The 19,929-nt window shown below is 40.8% G+C and overlaps 1 protein-coding gene across 1 annotated transcript in view; it reads right to left on the minus strand.

The window, feature by feature from the left end:
- Positions 1 to 4,653: 4,653 nt before the first annotated feature.
- Positions 4,654 to 19,929, minus strand: part of LOC144442439 (uncharacterized) — a 100,917-nt gene continuing 85,641 nt past the window's right edge. Inside the window, exon 13 of the mRNA XM_078131791.1 lies at positions 4,654 to 5,710. Coding sequence (XP_077987917.1) covers positions 5,385 to 5,710 — 326 coding nt within the window. The 3' untranslated portion in view covers positions 4,654 to 5,384. The remainder of the gene's footprint in view (positions 5,711 to 19,929) is intronic.

Genomic DNA, 19,929 nt, shown 5'->3' on the forward strand with positions numbered 1-19,929 from the left:
ATTGTAACAATTCTATGGAATATATATATATATAATGATGGAATAGATGGAAATGTATGGATGGAAAAAACTAAGTTTGTGTATTAACAGTTATACATGTATAAGGTTTTATTATGTGGTAGTTATTTAAACTCTGATCAAATTAACATCTCTGTCTTGAGGTGAGTCATTACATGTATTTCACTGTCAAGACCAAATCAACACTGGCTCTCTATCTATATCAGCATTGTCATCAAATTTTAAAAGTAAAAAAATAAAGCCAAATAACATTCATACATCTATTTTTTCAGAAAAGCTTTCCATATACATTTGGCGTGTAAGTGTCTGCATTTCAGCTGAGTTGGAAATCATATCAAATCCATTACAAGAAATCAAACTATCATCAATGAATTGTTGGCAATGACTGACTACAGACATGAACACTACCATTGTAAAGCAATCTCAACTCTCTAATTCAATTGTTTGAACATGATTTACATCAAAGATTTCAGCATTTGGTAAGACCAAAGAGAATATGAAGTTGTAACTTATGTAATTGTAAACATTCCAGTAGGTATAAATATGAATATACATGTAGACTGTACCTCTACTAGATGATTAATTATCAGACAAACAAGGTACAATTGAACTTTCTACCAGGTACAATTTATGTATACTAATTATGCAGTCTGTAACCATGGCTACTGCATTGTGCAACATATTCACACAAGGGACACTGTAAGGACCCCTTAGTTAGAACACAAACATTACAGGCCCCCTTGGTTAGAGGACAAAAACAGTACAGGGCCCCTTAGCTTGAGGGCAAACAGTTCCAAGAAAATAAAACTACACGACAAGATGGTAGAAGATGTATACAAAATGTAGGTTTCTTTTGTAATTCTTTTAACTCACTATTATAAACAAAACTATAAAGTTTTCTGTTAATTTGTAATGGGTATTTGCTATCATAAACAAAACTAAAATTAGTTATCTTGATTTTAATGGACTGCAGGTCATGTCTGTCACATTCTTGCTTTATGGCCATTGCCTTATGATCCCTGGAATCACACACACACACACACACACACACACACAGAGTGCACAATCTGAGGTCAGTGAGTGAATGTTATCAAAAATAGCGCCAATGGCATTGTAGCACAACTGTACAGTTTCAAAAATTGTTTACCCACATGTTGATCCATGCTAGGTATAGGTGTTCATTTGCTGAAAGATTATCCAGTTACCTATCCAACCCTGTTGTTACTGCACCATATACACTATCATTTGGATGTTGCTATGGGCTCAGTCTTATTGCTAGGCATATTTTCATTCATCTTTTGGATGTTTCTCCACTTGTCTAACCATCCCTGTTGTTATCTCTGCAATATTTATGATCCTAATGGGCGTGTCTTTGTTGCTAGGCATATTTGCAAACAATTTTGAATTGTTTATTCACTTGTCTATTAATTCCTATTGTTCTCTTTGCAATTAGACACCATCATTTGGCTGTTGCTTTGGCTTTTCACTTGCCTACCAGATGTTATTTTAGCAAAATATACTGGCATTTGATTGTTGCTATGGGCATGGTTATGGTTGCTAGGGCCAATTGTGTAAAAAAAATTTGAAAATCTCTAGAATAACACATCTAAAAGCATCTCATCATCGACCAAATACTTTTTGAGATATACGTTTTCACCAAAATTCATATTGTTACACCTAATTTGCATATCGATGACAAGATCATCACATTTAATACTCATCTACACATCTCCAAATGCATCCCCATTAAATTTCAGATCAATCTGCCCAGTAGTTTTGGAATTAAAGATCTTTGACCAAAAAGTCACATTTTTTAGACCTAATTTGTGTATCACTGATGGAACCATGTCTTGAACAATTCTTAATCTACACACCCCTAAGAACGTTCCAATCAAATTTGCAAATATGCCAAGTAGTTTTGGAGTTTTATTATTTTTTTACCAAAAATCATATTTTTTGACCCAAAATGCATATCTCTGGTACAATCATTTTCATTTGAACAATTTCCCAACTAGACACCCAAGGTCATATACCTACCAAGTACTGCAGTATCATCATGGCAATTGATCCAGTGGTTTTTGAATTTAAATTGTTTACACACACACACACACACACACGCATGCACACACACAGACGCACCCACGCACGCACACATGCACACACACACACACACACACACTTACTTTCCCATGCCTATAGCACTACTGAACCTAAGAAGTACAACTGTGCTAAAAATCGTAACTAAACAACATCCATTAATATACTTAAGACAAATATTGATTGGCCTTTGTGTACAAGTTGGACATAAAAAAATGATACTATACATTGCTTCATGTCACAATGTTCATTTGTTGACATCTACTGATAACCAGTATGCAGATTCATTCCTATCTGGACATTAATTGCGTTCACAAATCATTATAGTCCAGATCTTGGTAGCTATAACAGTTAGCTTGTCACATAATTATATATGGTTCAACTTACTAAATATTGAGTTTGCATGTCAAAAAGTCACAACAATTTCCATACATTTTCCCCCTCCTGTCATGTGCCTTTGATATCAACCCCTCCTGTCATGTGCCTTTGATATCAACCCCTCCTGTCATGTACCTTTGATATCAACCCCTCCTGTCATGTACCTTTGATATCAACCCCTCCTGTCATGTACCTTTGATATCAACCCCTCCTGTCATGTGCCTTTGATATCAACCCCTCCTGTCATGTACCTTTGATATCAACCCCTCCTGTCATGTGCCTTTGATATCAGCCCCTCCTGTCATGTGCCTTTGATATCAACCCCTCCTGTCATGTACCTTTGACATCAACCCCTCCTGTCATGTGCCTTTGATATTAGCATAACTCCTCTGCCAAGTCTTGCAGTAAGACCCGGGTCTGTGTCTGGAAGGTTGCCAAACAAAAACCAAGGATGACAGCACCTAAGTGAAATTTGGCCAATGACAAGGGTCTAACTGCTAGACTATCTCCTGTCAAGCATTTGAAATTACTGAATCTGTAAAAAGAACTAAATGTTACAGCTACCAAGAAAAGACAACCATAGCAAACCATTGCAGCCATCTTAACAAATACAAGGCTGATCTAATGATTTGATATCTTGAGATCTAATGATTTGATATCTTATAATTACAGACTTTGCTCACACCTTGATTAACTCCAAACATGCAATTAATTATTGTCAATATATATGTGTGATGACACGTGGTGAGGTAAGATTGGAATGTCTATCTAACAAACGATGAGTCTTAGTTGAAATATAACAGCATTTAACACACTGAGACATGAAGCTTACTAAGTGAACCAGTATTTGACAATAGCTTGTCCAACCCAAAGTTTACTAAGTGAACCAGTATTTTGACAATAGCTTGTCTATTGTGAACCAGTATTTGACAATAGCTTGTCTAACCCAGAGTTTACTAAGTGAACCAGTATTTTGACAAGAGCTTGTCTAACCCAGAGTTTACTAAGTGAACCAGTATTTGACAATAGCTTGTCCAACCCAGAGTTTACTAAGTGAACCAGTATTTTGACAAGAGCTTGTCTATTGTGAACCAGTATTTGACAATAGTTTGTCTAACCCAGAGCTTACTAAGTGAACCAGTATTTGACAATAGCTTGTCTAACCCAGAGTTTACTAAGTGAACCAGTATTTTGACAAGAGCTTGTCTAACCCAGAGTTTACTAAGTGAACCAGTATTTGACAATAGCTTGTCCAACCCAGAGTTTACTAAGTGAACCAGTATTTTGACAAGAGCTTGTCTATTGTGAACCAGTATTTGACAATAGCTTGTCCAACCCAGAGTTTACTAAGTGAACCAGTATTTTGACAAGAGCTTGTCTATTGTGAACCAGTATTTGACAATAGTTTGTCTAACCCAGAGCTTACTAAGTGAACCAGTATTTGACAATAGCCTGTCTAACCCAGAGTTTACTAAGTGAACAAGTATTTGACAATAGCTTGTCTATTGTGCACCAGTATTTGACAATAGCTTGTCTAACCCAGAGTTTACTAAGTGAACCAGTATTTTGACAAGAGCTTGTCTAACCCAGAGTTTACTAAGTGAACCAGTATTTGACAATAGCTTGTCTATTGTGAACCAGTATTTTGACAAGAGCTTGTCTAACCCAGAGTTTACTAAGTGAACCAGTATTTGACAATAGCTTGTCTAACCCAGAGTTTACTAAGTGAACCAGTATTTGACAATAGCTTGTCTAACCCAGGGTTTACTAAGTGAACCAGTATTTGACAATAGCTTATCTAACCCAGAGTTTACTAAGTGAACCAGTATTTGACAAGAGCTTATCTAACCCAGAGTTTACTAAGTGAACCAGTATTTGACAATAGCTTGTCTAACCCAGAGTTTACTAAGTGAACCAGTATTTTGACAAGAGCTTGTCTAACCCAGAGTTTACTAAGTGAACCAGTATTTGACAATAGCCTGTCTAACCCAGAGTTTACTAAGTGAACCAGTATTTGATGATAGCCTGTTTAACCCAGAGTTTACTAAGTGAACCAGTATTTGACAATAGCTTGTCTAACCCAGAGTTTACTAAGTGAACCAGTATTTGACAATAGCTTGTCTAACCCAGAGTTTACTAAGTGAACCAGTATTTGACAATAGCCTGTCTAACCCAGAGTTTACTAGGTGTACCAGTATTTGACAATAGCCTGTCTAACCCAGAGTTTACTAAGTGAACCAGTATTTGACAATAGCCTGTCTAACCCAGAGTTTACTAGGTGTACCAGTATTTGACAATAGCCTGTCTAACCCAGAGTTTACTAGGTGTACCAGTATTTGACAATAGCCTGTCTAACCCAGAGTTTACTAGGTGTACCAGTATTTGACAATAGCCTGTCTAACCCAGAGTTTACTAAGTGAACCAGTATTTGACAATAGCCTGTCTAACCCAGAGTTTACTAGGTGTACCAGTATTTGACAATAGCCTGTCTAACCCAGAGTTTACTAGGTGTACCAGTATTTGACAATAGCCTGTCTAACCCAGAGTTTACTAGGTGTACCAGTATTTGACAATAGCCTGTTTAACCCAGAGTTTACTAGGTGTACCAGTATTTGACAATAGCTTGTCTAACCCAGAGTTTACTAAGTGAACCAGTATTTTGACAAGAGCTTGTCTATTGTGAACCAGTATTTGACAATAGTTTGTCTAACCCAGAGCTTACTAAGTGAACCAGTATTTGACAATAGCTTGTCTATTGTGAACCAGTATTTGACAATAGCTTGTCTAACCCAGAGTTTACTAAGTGAACCAGTATTTGACAATAGCTTGTCTAACCCAGAGTTTACTAGGTGTACCAGTATTTGACAATAGCCTGTCTAACCCAGAGTTTACTAGGTGTACCAGTATTTGACAATAGCCTGTCTGACCCAGGTCATCTCAGGACTGGAGATGTGACTTGTAGTACTACTGCTGTCAGTTGGACTGCTTAATGATTTGATGCTCTCTTGAGGACTGCTGATTGATTTTTGACTTTCAGGACTTGATATGGAGCGACTTGACATGGATGAACTGCGACTAACTCCACACATACACTTTCGACTAACAGGTAAAGTATTACTTAGTAAAGATAGAAGTGTGTCTAATTGACGTTTATTAGGATTATCCATTCTTTGCTGCTTGGGGTCAAGACGATCTTTTTCGGACGTCATCTGCATGTCTGTAAAAAATAAAAGAATGAGTCAGAACATGACAAATAAAACATGAATAAAACAGGTGATAGTGCTGACATCTTTGTAGTGAATTACATTATATTCCTTCCAAAGCATTATCACATCACATCTATATTTTACAAGAAAGATGTTCATTACACAAATATAGCCATGATGGTGTCAACATCTATCAGTCAGACACAGCCATGTAGATGTCTGTCTGTCAAACAGTCATTGTAGGTGATTGTTTGTCTGTCTGTCTGTTTGTCTGTCTATTGTCTGTCGATCTGTCTGTCAGTGAAACAGCCACGTAGATGTATGTCAGTCAAGCAGTCATGTAGGTGATTGTCTGTCTGTGTATGTATGTATGTCTCTCTGTCTGTCAAGGAAACACAGCCATGTAGATGTATGTCAGTCATGTTGGTGATTGTCTGTTTGTCTGTCGATCTGTCTGTCTGTCTGTCTGTCTGTCTGTCTTTCTGTCTGTCAGTGAAACACAGCCACGTACATGTCTGTTGGTCAAACAGTCATGTAGGTAACTGTCTGTTTGTCTGTCTTTCTGTCAGTGAAACACAGTCATGTACATGTATAGGTCTCTGTAAAACAAACCCTTATAGATGTCTACCAGTCAAATACAGCCATGTAGGTGTCTGCCAGTCAAATACAGCCATATAGGTGTCTGCCAGTCAAATACAGTCATGTACGTGTCTGCCAGTCAAATACAGGCATGTAGTTATCTGCCAGTCAAATACAGGCATGTAGTTATCTGTCAGTCAAATACAGGCATGGAGTTATCTGTCAGTCAAATACAGGCATGGAGTTGTCTACCAGTCAAATACAGCCATGTAGGTGTCTACCAGTCAAATACAGCCATGTAGGTGTCTGTCAGTCAAATACAGGCATGTTGGTGTCTGTCAGTCAAATACAGGCATGTTGGTGTCTGTCAGTCAAATACAGTCATGTAGTTGTATGTCAGTCAAATACAGGCATGTAGTTGTCTGCTAGTCAAATACAGCCATGTAGTTGTCTGTCAGTCAAATACAGCCATGTAGGTGTCTGCCAGTCAAATACAGGCATGTAGTTGTCTGTCAGTCAAATACAGGCATGTAGTTGTCTGCCAGTCAAATACAGGCATGTAGTTGTCTGTCAGTCAAATACAGCCATGTAGGTGTCTGTCAGTCAAATACAGCCACATAGGTGTTTGTCAGTCAAATACAGCCACGTAGGTGTCTGTCAGTCAAATACAGCCATGTAGGTGTCTGTCAGTCAAATACAGCCATGTAGGTGTCTGTCATGTAGTTATCTGCCAGTCAAATACAGGCATGTTTGTGTCTGTCAGTCAAATACAGGCATGTTGGTGTCTGTCAGTCAAATACAGGCATGTAGTTGTCTGTCAGTCAAATACAGGCATGTAGTTGTCTGTCAGTCAAATACAGGCATGTAGTTGTCTGTCAGTCAAATACAGTCATGTACGTGTCTGCCAGTCAAATACAGGCATGTAGTTATCTGCCAGTCAAATACAGGCATGTAGTTATCTGTCAGTCAAATACAGGCATGGAGTTATCTGTCAGTCAAATACAGGCATGTAGTTGTCTACCAGTCAAATACAGCCATGTAGGTGTCTGCCAGTCGAAATACAGTCATGTACGTGTCTGCCAGTCAAATACAGGCATGGAGTTATCTGCCAGTCAAATACAGGCATGTAGTTATCTGCCAGTCAAATACAGGCATGTAGTTATCTGTCAGTCAAATACAGGCATGGAGTTGTCTACCAGTCAAATACAGCCATGTAGGTGTCTGCCAGTCGAAATACAGTCATGTACGTGTCTGCCAGTCAAATACAGGCATGGAGTTATCTGCCAGTCAAATACAGGCATGTAGTTATCTGTCAGTCAAATACAGGCATGGAGTTATCTGTCAGTCAAATACAGGCATGGAGTTGTCTACCAGTCAAATACAGCCATGCAGGTGTCTGCAAGTCGAAATACAGTCATGTACGTGTCTGCCAGTCAAATACAGGCATGTAGTTATCTGCCAGTCAAATACAGGCATGTAGTTATCTGTCAGTCAAATACAGGCATGGAGTTATCTGTCAGTCAAATACAGGCATGGAGTTGTCTACCAGTCAAATACAGCCATGCAGGTGTCTGCCAGTCGAAATACAGTCATGTACGTGTCTGCCAGTCAAATACAGGCATGGAGTTGTCTACCAGTCAAATACAGGCATGGAGTTGTCTACCAGTCAAATACAGCCATGTAAGTGTCTGCCAGTCGAAATACAGTCATGTACGTGTCTGCCAGTCAAATACAGGCATGGAGTTGTCTGCCAGTCAAATACAGGCATGGAGTTGTCTACCAGTCAAATACAGCCATGTAAGTGTCTGCCAGTCGAAATACAGTCATGTACGTGTCTGCCAGTCAAATACAGGCATGTAGTTGTCTGCCAGTCAAATACAGGCATGGAGTTGTCTACCAGTCAAATACAGCCATGTAAGTGTCTGCCAGTCGAAATACAGTCATGTACGTGTCTGCCAGTCAAATACAGGCATGGAGTTGTCTACCAGTCAAATACAGCCATGCAGGTGTCTGCCAGTCGAAATACAGTCATGTACGTGTCTGCCAGTCAAATACAGGCATGGAGTTGTCTACCAGTCAAATACAGCCATGTAGGTGTCTGCCAGTCGAAATACAGTCATGTACGTGTCTGCCAGTCAAATACAGGCATGTAGTTATCTGCCAGTCAAATACAGGCATGTAGTTATCTGTCAGTCAAATACAGGCATGGAGTTATCTGTCAGTCAAATACAGGCATGGAGTTGTCTACCAGTCAAATACAGCCATGTAGGTGTCTGCCAGTCGAAATACAGTCATGTACGTGTCTGCCAGTCAAATACAGGCATGGAGTTATCTGCCAGTCAAATACAGGCATGTAGTTATCTGTCAGTCAAATACAGGCATGGAGTTATCTGTCAGTCAAATACAGGCATGGAGTTGTCTACCAGTCAAATACAGCCATGCAGGTGTCTGCAAGTCGAAATACAGTCATGTACGTGTCTGCCAGTCAAATACAGGCATGTAGTTATCTGCCAGTCAAATACAGGCATGTAGTTATCTGTCAGTCAAATACAGGCATGGAGTTATCTGTCAGTCAAATACAGGCATGGAGTTGTCTACCAGTCAAATACAGCCATGCAGGTGTCTGCCAGTCGAAATACAGTCATGTACGTGTCTGCCAGTCAAATACAGGCATGGAGTTGTCTACCAGTCAAATACAGGCATGGAGTTGTCTACCAGTCAAATACAGCCATGTAAGTGTCTGCCAGTCGAAATACAGTCATGTACGTGTCTGCCAGTCAAATACAGGCATGGAGTTGTCTGCCAGTCAAATACAGGCATGGAGTTGTCTACCAGTCAAATACAGCCATGTAAGTGTCTGCCAGTCGAAATACAGTCATGTACGTGTCTGCCAGTCAAATACAGGCATGTAGTTGTCTGCCAGTCAAATACAGGCATGGAGTTGTCTACCAGTCAAATACAGCCATGTAAGTGTCTGCCAGTCGAAATACAGTCATGTACGTGTCTGCCAGTCAAATACAGGCATGGAGTTGTCTACCAGTCAAATACAGCCATGCAGGTGTCTGCCAGTCGAAATACAGTCATGTACGTGTCTGCCAGTCAAATACAGGCATGGAGTTGTCTACCAGTCAAATACAGCCATGTAGGTGTCTGCCAGTCGAAATACAGTCATGTACGTGTCTGCCAGTCAAATACAGGCATGTAGTTATCTGCCAGTCAAATACAGGCATGTAGTTATCTGTCAGTCAAATACAGGCATGGAGTTATCTGTCAGTCAAATACAGGCATGGAGTTGTCTACCAGTCAAATACAGCCATGCAGGTGTCTGCCAGTCGAAATACAGTCATGTACGTGTCTGCCAGTCAAATACAGGCATGGAGTTGTCTACCAGTCAAATACAGCCATGTAAGTGTCTGTCAGTCAAATACAGCCATTTAGGTGTCTGAAAGTCAAATACAGTCATGTACGTGTCTGCTAGTCAAATACAGGCATGTAGTTATCTGCCAGTCAAATACAGGCATGTAGTTATCTGTCAGTCAAATACAGGCATGGAGTTATCTGTCAGTCAAATACAGGCATGGAGTTGTCTACCAGTCAAATACAGCCATGTAGGTGTCTACCAGTCAAATACAGCCATGTAGGTGTCTGTCAGTCAAATACAGGCATGTAGTTGTCTGTCAGTCAAATACAGTCATGTAGTTGTCTACCAGTCAAATACAGCCATGTGGTTGTCTGTCAGTCAAATACAGACACGTAGTTGTCTGTCAGTCAAATACAGGCATGTAGTTATCTGTCAGTCAAATACAGGCATGTAGTTGTCTGTCAGTCAAATACAGTCATGTAGTTGTCTACCAGTCAAGTACAGCCATGTAGTTATATGCCAGTCAAATACAGCCATGTAGTTGTCTGTCAGTCAAATACAGACATGTTGGTGTCTGCCAGTGAAATACAGCCATGTAGTTGTCTACCAGTCAAATACAGCCATGTAGGTGTCTGTCAGTCAAATACAGCCATGTAGGTGTCTGCCAGTCAAATACAGGCATGTTGGTGTCTGCCAGTCAAATACAGGCATGTAGTTGTCTACCAGTCAAATACAGGCATGTTGGTGTCTGCCAGTCAAATACAGCCATGTAGGTGTCTGTCAGTCAAATACAGGCATGTAGTTGTCTGCCAGTCAAATACAGGCATGTTGGTGTCTGCCAGTCAAATACAGGCATGTAGTTGTCTGTCAGTCAAATACAGGCATGTTGGTGTCTGCCAGTCAAATACAGGCATGTAGTTGTCTGTCAGTCAAATACAGGCATGGAGTTGTCTACCAGTCAAATACAGCCATGTAGGTGTCTACCAGTCAAATACAGCCATGTACGTGTCTGTCAGTCAAATACAGGCATGTAGTTGTCTACAGTCAAATACAGCCATGTAGTTGTCTACCAGTCAAATACAGGCATGTAGTTGTCTGCCAGTCAAATACAGGCATGTAGTTATCTGTCAGTCAAATACAGGCATGTAGTTATCTGTCAGTCAAATACAGGCATGGAGTTATCTGTCAGTCAAATACAGGCATGGAGTTGTCTACCAGTCAAATACAGCCATGTAGGTGTCTACCAGTCAAATACAGCCATGTAGGTGTCTGTCAGTCAAATACAGGAATGTAGGTGTCTGTCAGTCAAATACAGTCATGTAGTTGTCTACCAGTCAAATACAGCCATGTAGTTGTCTGTTAGTCAAATACAGGCATGTAGTTGTCTGTCAGTCAAATACAGGCATGTAGTTATCTGTCAGTCAAATACAGGCATGTAGTTGTCTGTCAGTCAAAAACAGTCATGTAGTTGTCTACCAGTCAAGTACAGCCATGTAGTTGTCTGCCAGTCAAATACAGCCATGCAGGTGTCTGCCAGTCAAATACAGGCATGTAGTTGTCTGCCAGTCAAATACAGGCATGTAGTTGTCTGCCAGTCAAATACAGGCATGTTGGTGTCTGCCAGTCAAATACAGGCATGTAGTTGTCTGCCAGTCAAATACAGGCATGTAGTTGTCTGTCAGTCAAATACAGGCATGTTGGTGTCTGTCAGTCAAATACAGACATGTAGGTGTCTGTCAGTCAAATACAGGCATGTTGGTGTCTGTCAGTCAAATACAGGCATGTTGGTGTCTGTCAGTCAAATACAGACATGTAGGTGTCTGTCAGTCAAATACAGGCATGTTGGTGTCTGCCAGTCAAATACAGGCATGTAGTTGTCTGTCAGTCAAATACAGGCATGTAGGTGTCTGTCAGTCAGATACAGGCATGTAGTTATCTGTCAGTCAAATACAGCCATGTAGTTGTCTACCAGTCAAATACAGCCATGTAGGTGTCTGCCAGTCAAATACAGCCATGTAGTTGTCTGCCAGTCAAATACAGGCATGTTGGTGTCTGCCAGTCAAATACAGCCATGTAGTTGTCTGTCAGTCAAATACAGCCATGTAGGTGTCTGTCAGTCAAATACAGCCATGTAGTTGTCTGTCAGTCAAATACAGGCATGTAGTTATCTGTCAGTCAAATACAGCCATGTAGTTGTCTGTCAGTCAAATACAGCCATGTAGTTGTCTGTCAGTCAAATACAGCCATGTAGTTGTCTGTCAGTCAAATACAGCCATGTAGTTGTCTGTCAGTCAAATACAGACATGTAGTTGTCTGTCAGTCAAATACAGCCATATAGGTGTCCGTCAGTCAAACACAGCTCTGTTGGTGTTTGCCAGTCAAATACAGGCATGTTGGTGTCTGCCAGTCAAATACAGCCATGTAGTTGTCTGTTAGTCAAATACAGGCATGTAGTTGTCTGTCAGTCAAATACAGGCATGTAGTTATCTGTCAGTCAAATACAGGCATGTAGTTGTCTGTCAGTCAAAAACAGTCATGTAGTTGTCTACCAGTCAAGTACAGCCATGTAGTTGTCTGCCAGTCAAATACAGCCATGCAGGTGTCTGCCAGTCAAATACAGGCATGTAGTTGTCTGCCAGTCAAATACAGGCATGTAGGTGTCTGCCAGTCAAATACAGGCATGTTGGTGTCTGCCAGTCAAATACAGGCATGTAGTTGTCTGCCAGTCAAATACAGGCATGTAGTTGTCTGTCAGTCAAATACAGGCATGTTGGTGTCTGTCAGTCAAATACAGACATGTAGGTGTCTGTCAGTCAAATACAGGCATGTTGGTGTCTGTCAGTCAAATACAGGCATGTTGGTGTCTGTCAGTCAAATACAGACATGTAGGTGTCTGTCAGTCAAATACAGGCATGTTGGTGTCTGCCAGTCAAATACAGGCATGTAGTTGTCTGTCAGTCAAATACAGGCATGTAGGTGTCTGTCAGTCAGATACAGGCATGTAGTTATCTGTCAGTCAAATACAGCCATGTAGTTGTCTACCAGTCAAATACAGCCATGTAGGTGTCTGCCAGTCAAATACAGCCATGTAGTTGTCTGCCAGTCAAATACAGGCATGTTGGTGTCTGCCAGTCAAATACAGCCATGTAGTTGTCTGTCAGTCAAATACAGCCATGTAGGTGTCTGTCAGTCAAATACAGCCATGTAGTTGTCTGTCAGTCAAATACAGGCATGTAGTTATCTGTCAGTCAAATACAGCCATGTAGTTGTCTGTCAGTCAAATACAGCCATGTAGTTGTCTGTCAGTCAAATACAGCCATGTAGTTGTCTGTCAGTCAAATACAGCCATGTAGTTGTCTGTCAGTCAAATACAGACATGTAGTTGTCTGTCAGTCAAATACAGCCATATAGGTGTCCGTCAGTCAAACACAGCTCTGTTGGTGTTTGCCAGTCAAATACAGGCATGTTGGTGTCTGCCAGTCAAATACAGTCATGTAGGTGTCTGCCGGTCAAATACAGGCATGTACGTGTCTGTCAGTCAAATACAGCCATGTAGGTGTTTGCCAGTCAAATACAGTCATGTACGTGTCTGTCAGTGAAATACAGCCATGTAGTTGTCTTCCAGTCAAATACAGCCATGTAGGTGTTTGCCAGTCAAATACAGCCATGTAGGTGTTTGCCAGTCAAATACAGTCATGTAGTTGTCTACCAGTCAAATACAGCCATGTAGGTGTACGTCTGCCAGTCAAATACAGCCATGTATTTGTCTACCAGTCAAATACAGCCATGTAGGTGTCTGCCAGTTAAATACAGCCATGTAGTTGTCTGCCAGTCAAATACAGCCATGTAGGTGTCTGCCAGTCAAATGCAGTCATGTAGGTATCTGCCAGTCAAATACAGTCATGTAGTTGTCTGCCAGTCAAATACAGCCATGTAGGCATCTGCCAGTCAAATGCAGTCATGTAGGTGTCTGCCAGTCAAATACAGCCATGTAGTTGTCTGCCAGTCAAATGCAGTCATGTACGTGTCTGCCAGTCAAATACAGCCATGTATCATGTATATGTCTTTGTCATAGAATACTAACATTACATTTGGTTCTAGTATTGATGAACATATGCAATGTATATGTCATAACAATGTATGAACAGTGAAGGTGAAAAATTCTTTGAGTCCTATAATATTAAATGATAACTTTATTTCTTTGAAAGTCCTTAATTTGATTATGTAGCGAACAGAGATTTCATGGTAGGTTGCATGATAGGTTGCTCTTTTCCAACTGACTTTCACACACTGGAGTTCAAAGTGACACTATACCTGATGCCTCATACTTTTCACCAACGAAAAAGTTGAAATAATGATATTTAAGCAATGGTTCAATTTCTTGATGTAGATTTTCTTAAACAGTCCATTGTTGGGTAGTTTTTGGTGAGAGCTCTTAAATACAACTATTGTAAAGTAATGCCAAAACACATCATCAACTGTCCCAATACTGTTATGGATTTCATGAAGGTATTCATTGTAAATGTTGCACATTCTTTTGTAAGTGTTTTTCATTAAAGTAAGGAGTAAGGACCATGAATTCGATCAGAGATTATTCTGTTTTCAAGTTTGGTGTGGAGAGAGTATTACTTGACTTTAATAATAGATAGGACATGACCTAATAACCAATACACAACTTGGAGATGACATGTTCTGCTCTCCGAATACCCAGACCACCCCTGGTTTGGGTTGTAATGGGTGACTAGATTCAACTCTAAGATATTGGTCTATGATGGAATACCCAGACCACCCCTGGTTTGGGTTGTAATGGGTGACTAGATTCAACTCTAAGATATTGGTCTATGATGGAATACCCAGACCACCACTGGTTTAGGTTGTAATGGGTGACTAGATTCAACTCTAAGATACTGGTCTATGATGGAATACCCAGACCACCACTGGTTTGGGTTGTAATGGGTGACTAGATTCAACTCTAAGATATTGGTCTATGATGGAATACCCAGACCATCACTGGTTTGGTTTGTAATGGGTGACTAGATTCAACTCTAAGATATTGGTCTATGATGGAATACCCAGACCACCACTGGTTTGGGTTGTAATGGGTGACTAGATTCAACTCTAAGATATTGGTCTATGATGGAATACCCAGACCACCACTGGTTTGGCTTGTAGTGGGTGACTAGATTCAACTCTAAGATACTGGTCTATGATGGAATACCCAGACCACCACTGGTTTAGGTTGTAGTGGGTGACTAGATTCAACTCTAAGATATTGGTCTATGATGGAATACCCAGACCACCACTGGTTTAGGTTGTAGTGGGTGACTAGATTCAACTCTAAGATATTGGTCTATGATGGAATACCCAGACCATCACTGGTTTGGGTTGTAGTGGGTGACTAGATTCAACTCTAAGATATTGGTATATGATGGAATACCCAGACCACCACTGGTTTAGGTTGTAGTGGGTGACTAGATTCAACTCTAAGATACTGGTATATGATGGAATACCCAGACCACCACTGGTTTGGGTTGTAGTGGGTGACTAGATTCAACTCTAAGATATTGGTCTATGATCGAATACCCAGACAACCACTGGTTTAGGTTGTAATGGGTGACAAGATTCAACTCTAAGATATTGGTCTATGATGGAATACCCAGATCACCACTGGTTTGGGTTGTAGTAGGTGACTAGATTCAACTCTAAGATATTCGTCTATGATGGAATACCCAGACCACCACTGGTTTGGGTTGTAGTGGGTGACTAGATTCAACTCTAAGATATTGGTCTATGATGGAATACCCAGACCACCACTGGTTTAGGTTGTAGTGGGTGACTAGATTCAACTCTAAGATATTGGTCTATGATGGAATACCCAGATCACCACTGGTTTAGGTTGTATTGGGTGACTAGATTCAACTCTAAGATATTGGTCTATGATGGAATACCCAGATCACCACTGGTTTAGGTTGTAGTGGGTGACTAGATTTAACTCTAAGATACTGGTCTATGATGGAATACCCAGACCACCACTGGTTTAGGTTGTAGTGGGTGACTAGATTCAACTCTAAGATATTGGTCTATGATGGAATACCCAGACCACCACTGGTTTAGGTTGTAGTGGGTGACTAGATTCAACTCTAAGATATTGGTCTATGATGGAATACCCAGACCACCACTGGTTTGGGTTGTAGTAGGTGACTAGATTCAACTCTAAGATATTGGTCTATGATGGAATACCCAGACCACCACTGGTTTAGGTTGTAGTGGGTGACTAGATTCAACTCTAAGATATTGGTATATGATGGAATACCCAGACCATCACTGGTTTGGGTTGTAATGGGTGACAAGATTCAACTCTAAGATATTGGTCTATGATGGAATACCCAGACCACCACTGGTTTGGGTTGTAATGGGTGACTAGATTCAACTCTAAGATATTGGTCTATGATGGAATACCTAGATCACCACTGGTTTGGGTTGTAGTGGGTGACTAGATTCAACTCTAAGATATTGGTCTATGATGGAATACCCAGACCACCACTGGTTTAGGTTGTAGTGGGTGACTAGATTCAACTCTAAGATATTGGTATATGATGGAATACCCAGACCACCACTGGTTTGGGTTGTAGTAGGTGACTAGATTCAACTCTAAGATATTGGTATATGATGGAATACCCAGACCACCACTGGTTTGGGTTGTAATGGGTGACTAGATTCAACTCTAAGATATTGGTCTATGATGGAATACCCAGACCACCACTGGTTTGGGTTGTAATGGGTGACTAGATTCAACTCTAAGATATTGGTCTATGATGGAATACCCAGACCATCACTGGTTTGGGTTGTAGTGGGTGACTAGATTCAACTCTAAGATATTGGTATATGATGGAATACCCAGACCATCACTGGTTTGGGTTGTAGTAGGTGACTAGATTCAACTCTAAGATATTGGTCTATGATGGAATACCCAGACCATCACTGGTTTGGGTTGTAGTAGGTGACTAGATTCAACTCTAAGATATTGGTCTATGATGGAATACCCAGACCATCACTGGTTTGGGTTGTAGTGGGTGACTAGATTCAACTCTAAGATATTGGTATATGATGGAATACCCAGACCATCACTGGTTTGGGTTGTAGTAGGTGACTAGATTCAACTCTAAGATATTGGTATATGATGGAATACCCAGACCATCACTGGTTTGGGTTGTAGTAGGTGACTAGATTCAACTCTAAGATATTGGTCTATGATGGAATACCCAGACCACCACTGGTTTGGGTTGTAATGGGTGACAAGATTCAACTCTAAGATATTGGTCTATGATGGAATACCCAGACCACCACTGGTTTGGGTTGTAATGGGTGACTAGATTCAACTCTAAGATATTGGTCTATGATGGAATACCTAGATCACCACTGGTTTGGGTTGTAGTGGGTGACTAGATTCAACTCTAAGATATTGGTCTATGATGGAATACCCAGACCACCACTGGTTTAGGTTGTAGTGGGTGACTAGATTCAACTCTAAGATATTGGTATATGATGGAATACCCAGACCACCACTGGTTTAGGTTGTAGTGGGTGACTAGATTCAACTCTAAGATATTGGTATATGATGGAATACCCAGACCACCACTGGTTTAGGTTGTAGTGGGTGACTAGATTCAACTCTAAGATATTGGTATATGATGGAATACCCAGACCACCACTGGTTTGGGTTGTAATGGGTGACTAGATTCAACTCTAAGATATTGGTATATGATGGAATACCCAGACCACCACTGGTTTGGTTTGTAATGGGTGACTAGATTCAACTCTAAGATATTGGTCTAAGATGGAATACCCAAGACCACCACTGGTTTAGGTTGTAGTGGGTGACTAGATCTGGTTTAGGTTGTAGTGGGTGACTAGATTCAACTCTAAGATACTGGTCTATGATGGAATACCCAGATCACCACTGGTTTGGGTTGTAGTGGGTGACTAGATTCAACTCTAAGATATTGGTCTATGATGGAATACCCAAGACCACCACTGGTTTAGGTTGTAGTGGGTGACTAGATCTGGTTTAGGTTGTAGTGGGTGACTAGATCTGGTTTAGGTTGTAGTGGGTGACTAGATTCAACTCTAAGATACTGGTATATGATGGAATACCCAGACCACCACTGGTTTGGGTTGTAGTGGGTGACTAGATTCAACTCTAAGATATTGGTATATGATGGAATACCCAGACCACCACTGGTTTGGCTTGTAGTGGGTGACTAGATTCAACTCTAAGATATTGGTCTATGATCGAATACCCAGACAACCACTGGTTTAGGTTGTAATGGGTGACAAGATTCAACTCTAAGATATTGGTCTATGATGGAATACCCAGATCACCACTGGTTTGGGTTGTAATGGGTGACTAGATTCAACTCTAAGATATTGGTCTATGATGGAATACCCAGACCACCACTGGTTTAGGTTGTAGTGGGTGACTAGATTCAACTCTAAGATATTGGTCTATGATGGAATACCCAGACCACCACTGGTTTGGGTTGTAATGGGTGACTAGATTCAACTCTAAGATATTGGTCTATGATGGAATACCCAGATCACCACTGGTTTGGGTTGTAGTAGGTGACTAGATTCAACTCTAAGATATTGGTCTATGATGGAATACCCAGACCACCACTGGTTTGGGTTGTAATGGGTGACTAGATTCAACTCTAAGATATTGGTCTATGATGGAATACCCAGACCACCACTGGTTTAGGTTGTAGTGGGTGACTAGATTCAACTCTAAGATATTGGTCTATGATGGAATACCCAGATTACCACTGGTTTAGGTTGTATTGGGTGACTAGATTCAACTCTAAGATATTGGTCTATGATGGAATACCCAGACCACCACTGGTTTAGGTTGTAGTGGGTGACTAGATTTAACTCTAAGATACTGGTCTATGATGGAATACCCAGACCACCACTGGTTTAGGTTGTAGTGGGTGACTAGATTCAACTCTAAGATATTGGTCTATGATGGAATACCCAGACCACCACTGGTTTGGGTTGTAATGGGTGACAAGATTCAACTCTAAGATATTGGTATATGATGGAATACCCAGACCACCACTGGTTTAGGTTGTAGTAGGTGACTAGATTCAACTCTAAGATATTGGTATATGATGGAATACCCAGACCACCACTGGTTTGGGTTGTAGTAGGTGACTAGATTCAACTCTAAGATATTGGTCTATGATGGAATACCCAGACCACCACTGGTTTGGGTTGTAGTGGGTGACTAGATTCAACTCTAAGATATTGGTCTATGATGGAATACCCAGACCACCACTGGTTTAGGTTGTAATGGGTGACAAGATTCAACTCTAAGATATTGGTCTATGATGGAATACCCAGACCACCACTGGTTTAGGTTGTAGTGGGTGACTAGATTCAACTCTAAGATATTGGTCTATGATGGAATACCCAGATCACCACTGGTTTGGGTTGTAGTAGGTGACTAGATTCAACTCTAAGATACTGGTCTATGATGGAATACCCAGACCACCACTGGTTTGGGTTGTAGTAGGTGACTAGATTCAACTCTAAGATATTGGTCTATGATGGAATACCCAGACCATCACTGGTTTAGGTTGTAGTGGGTGACTAGATTCAACTCTAAGATATTGGTCTATGATGGAATACCCAGACCACCACTGGTTTAGGTTGTATTGGGTGACTAGATTCAACTCTAAGATATTGGTCTATGATGGAATACCTAGATCACCACTGGTTTGGGTTGTAGTGGGTGACAAGATTCAACTCTAAGATATTGGTCTATGATGGAATACCCAGACCATCACTGGTTTGGGTTGTAGTGGGTGACTAGATTCAACTCTAAGATATTGGTATATGATGGAATACCCAGACCACCACTGGTTTGGGTTGTAGTGGGTGACTAGATTCAACTCTAAGATATTGGTATATGATGGAATACCCAGACCACCACTGGTTTAGGTTGTAGTGGGTGACTAGATTCAACTCTAAGATATTGGTCTATGATGGAATACCCAGACCACCACTGGTTTAGGTTGTAGTGGGTGACTAGATTCAACTCTAAGATATTGGTATATGATGGAATACCCAGACCACCACTGGTTTAGGTTGTAGTGGGTGACTAGATTCAACTCTAAGATATTGGTATATGATGGAATACCCAGACCACCACTGGTTTGGGTTGTAATGGGTGACTAGATTCAACTCTAAGATATTGGTATATGATGGAATACCCAGACCACCACTGGTTTG

Source organism: Glandiceps talaboti, chromosome 11, assembly GCF_964340395.1.
Source record: "Glandiceps talaboti chromosome 11, keGlaTala1.1, whole genome shotgun sequence".
Taxonomy (NCBI): domain Eukaryota; kingdom Metazoa; phylum Hemichordata; class Enteropneusta; family Spengelidae; genus Glandiceps; species Glandiceps talaboti.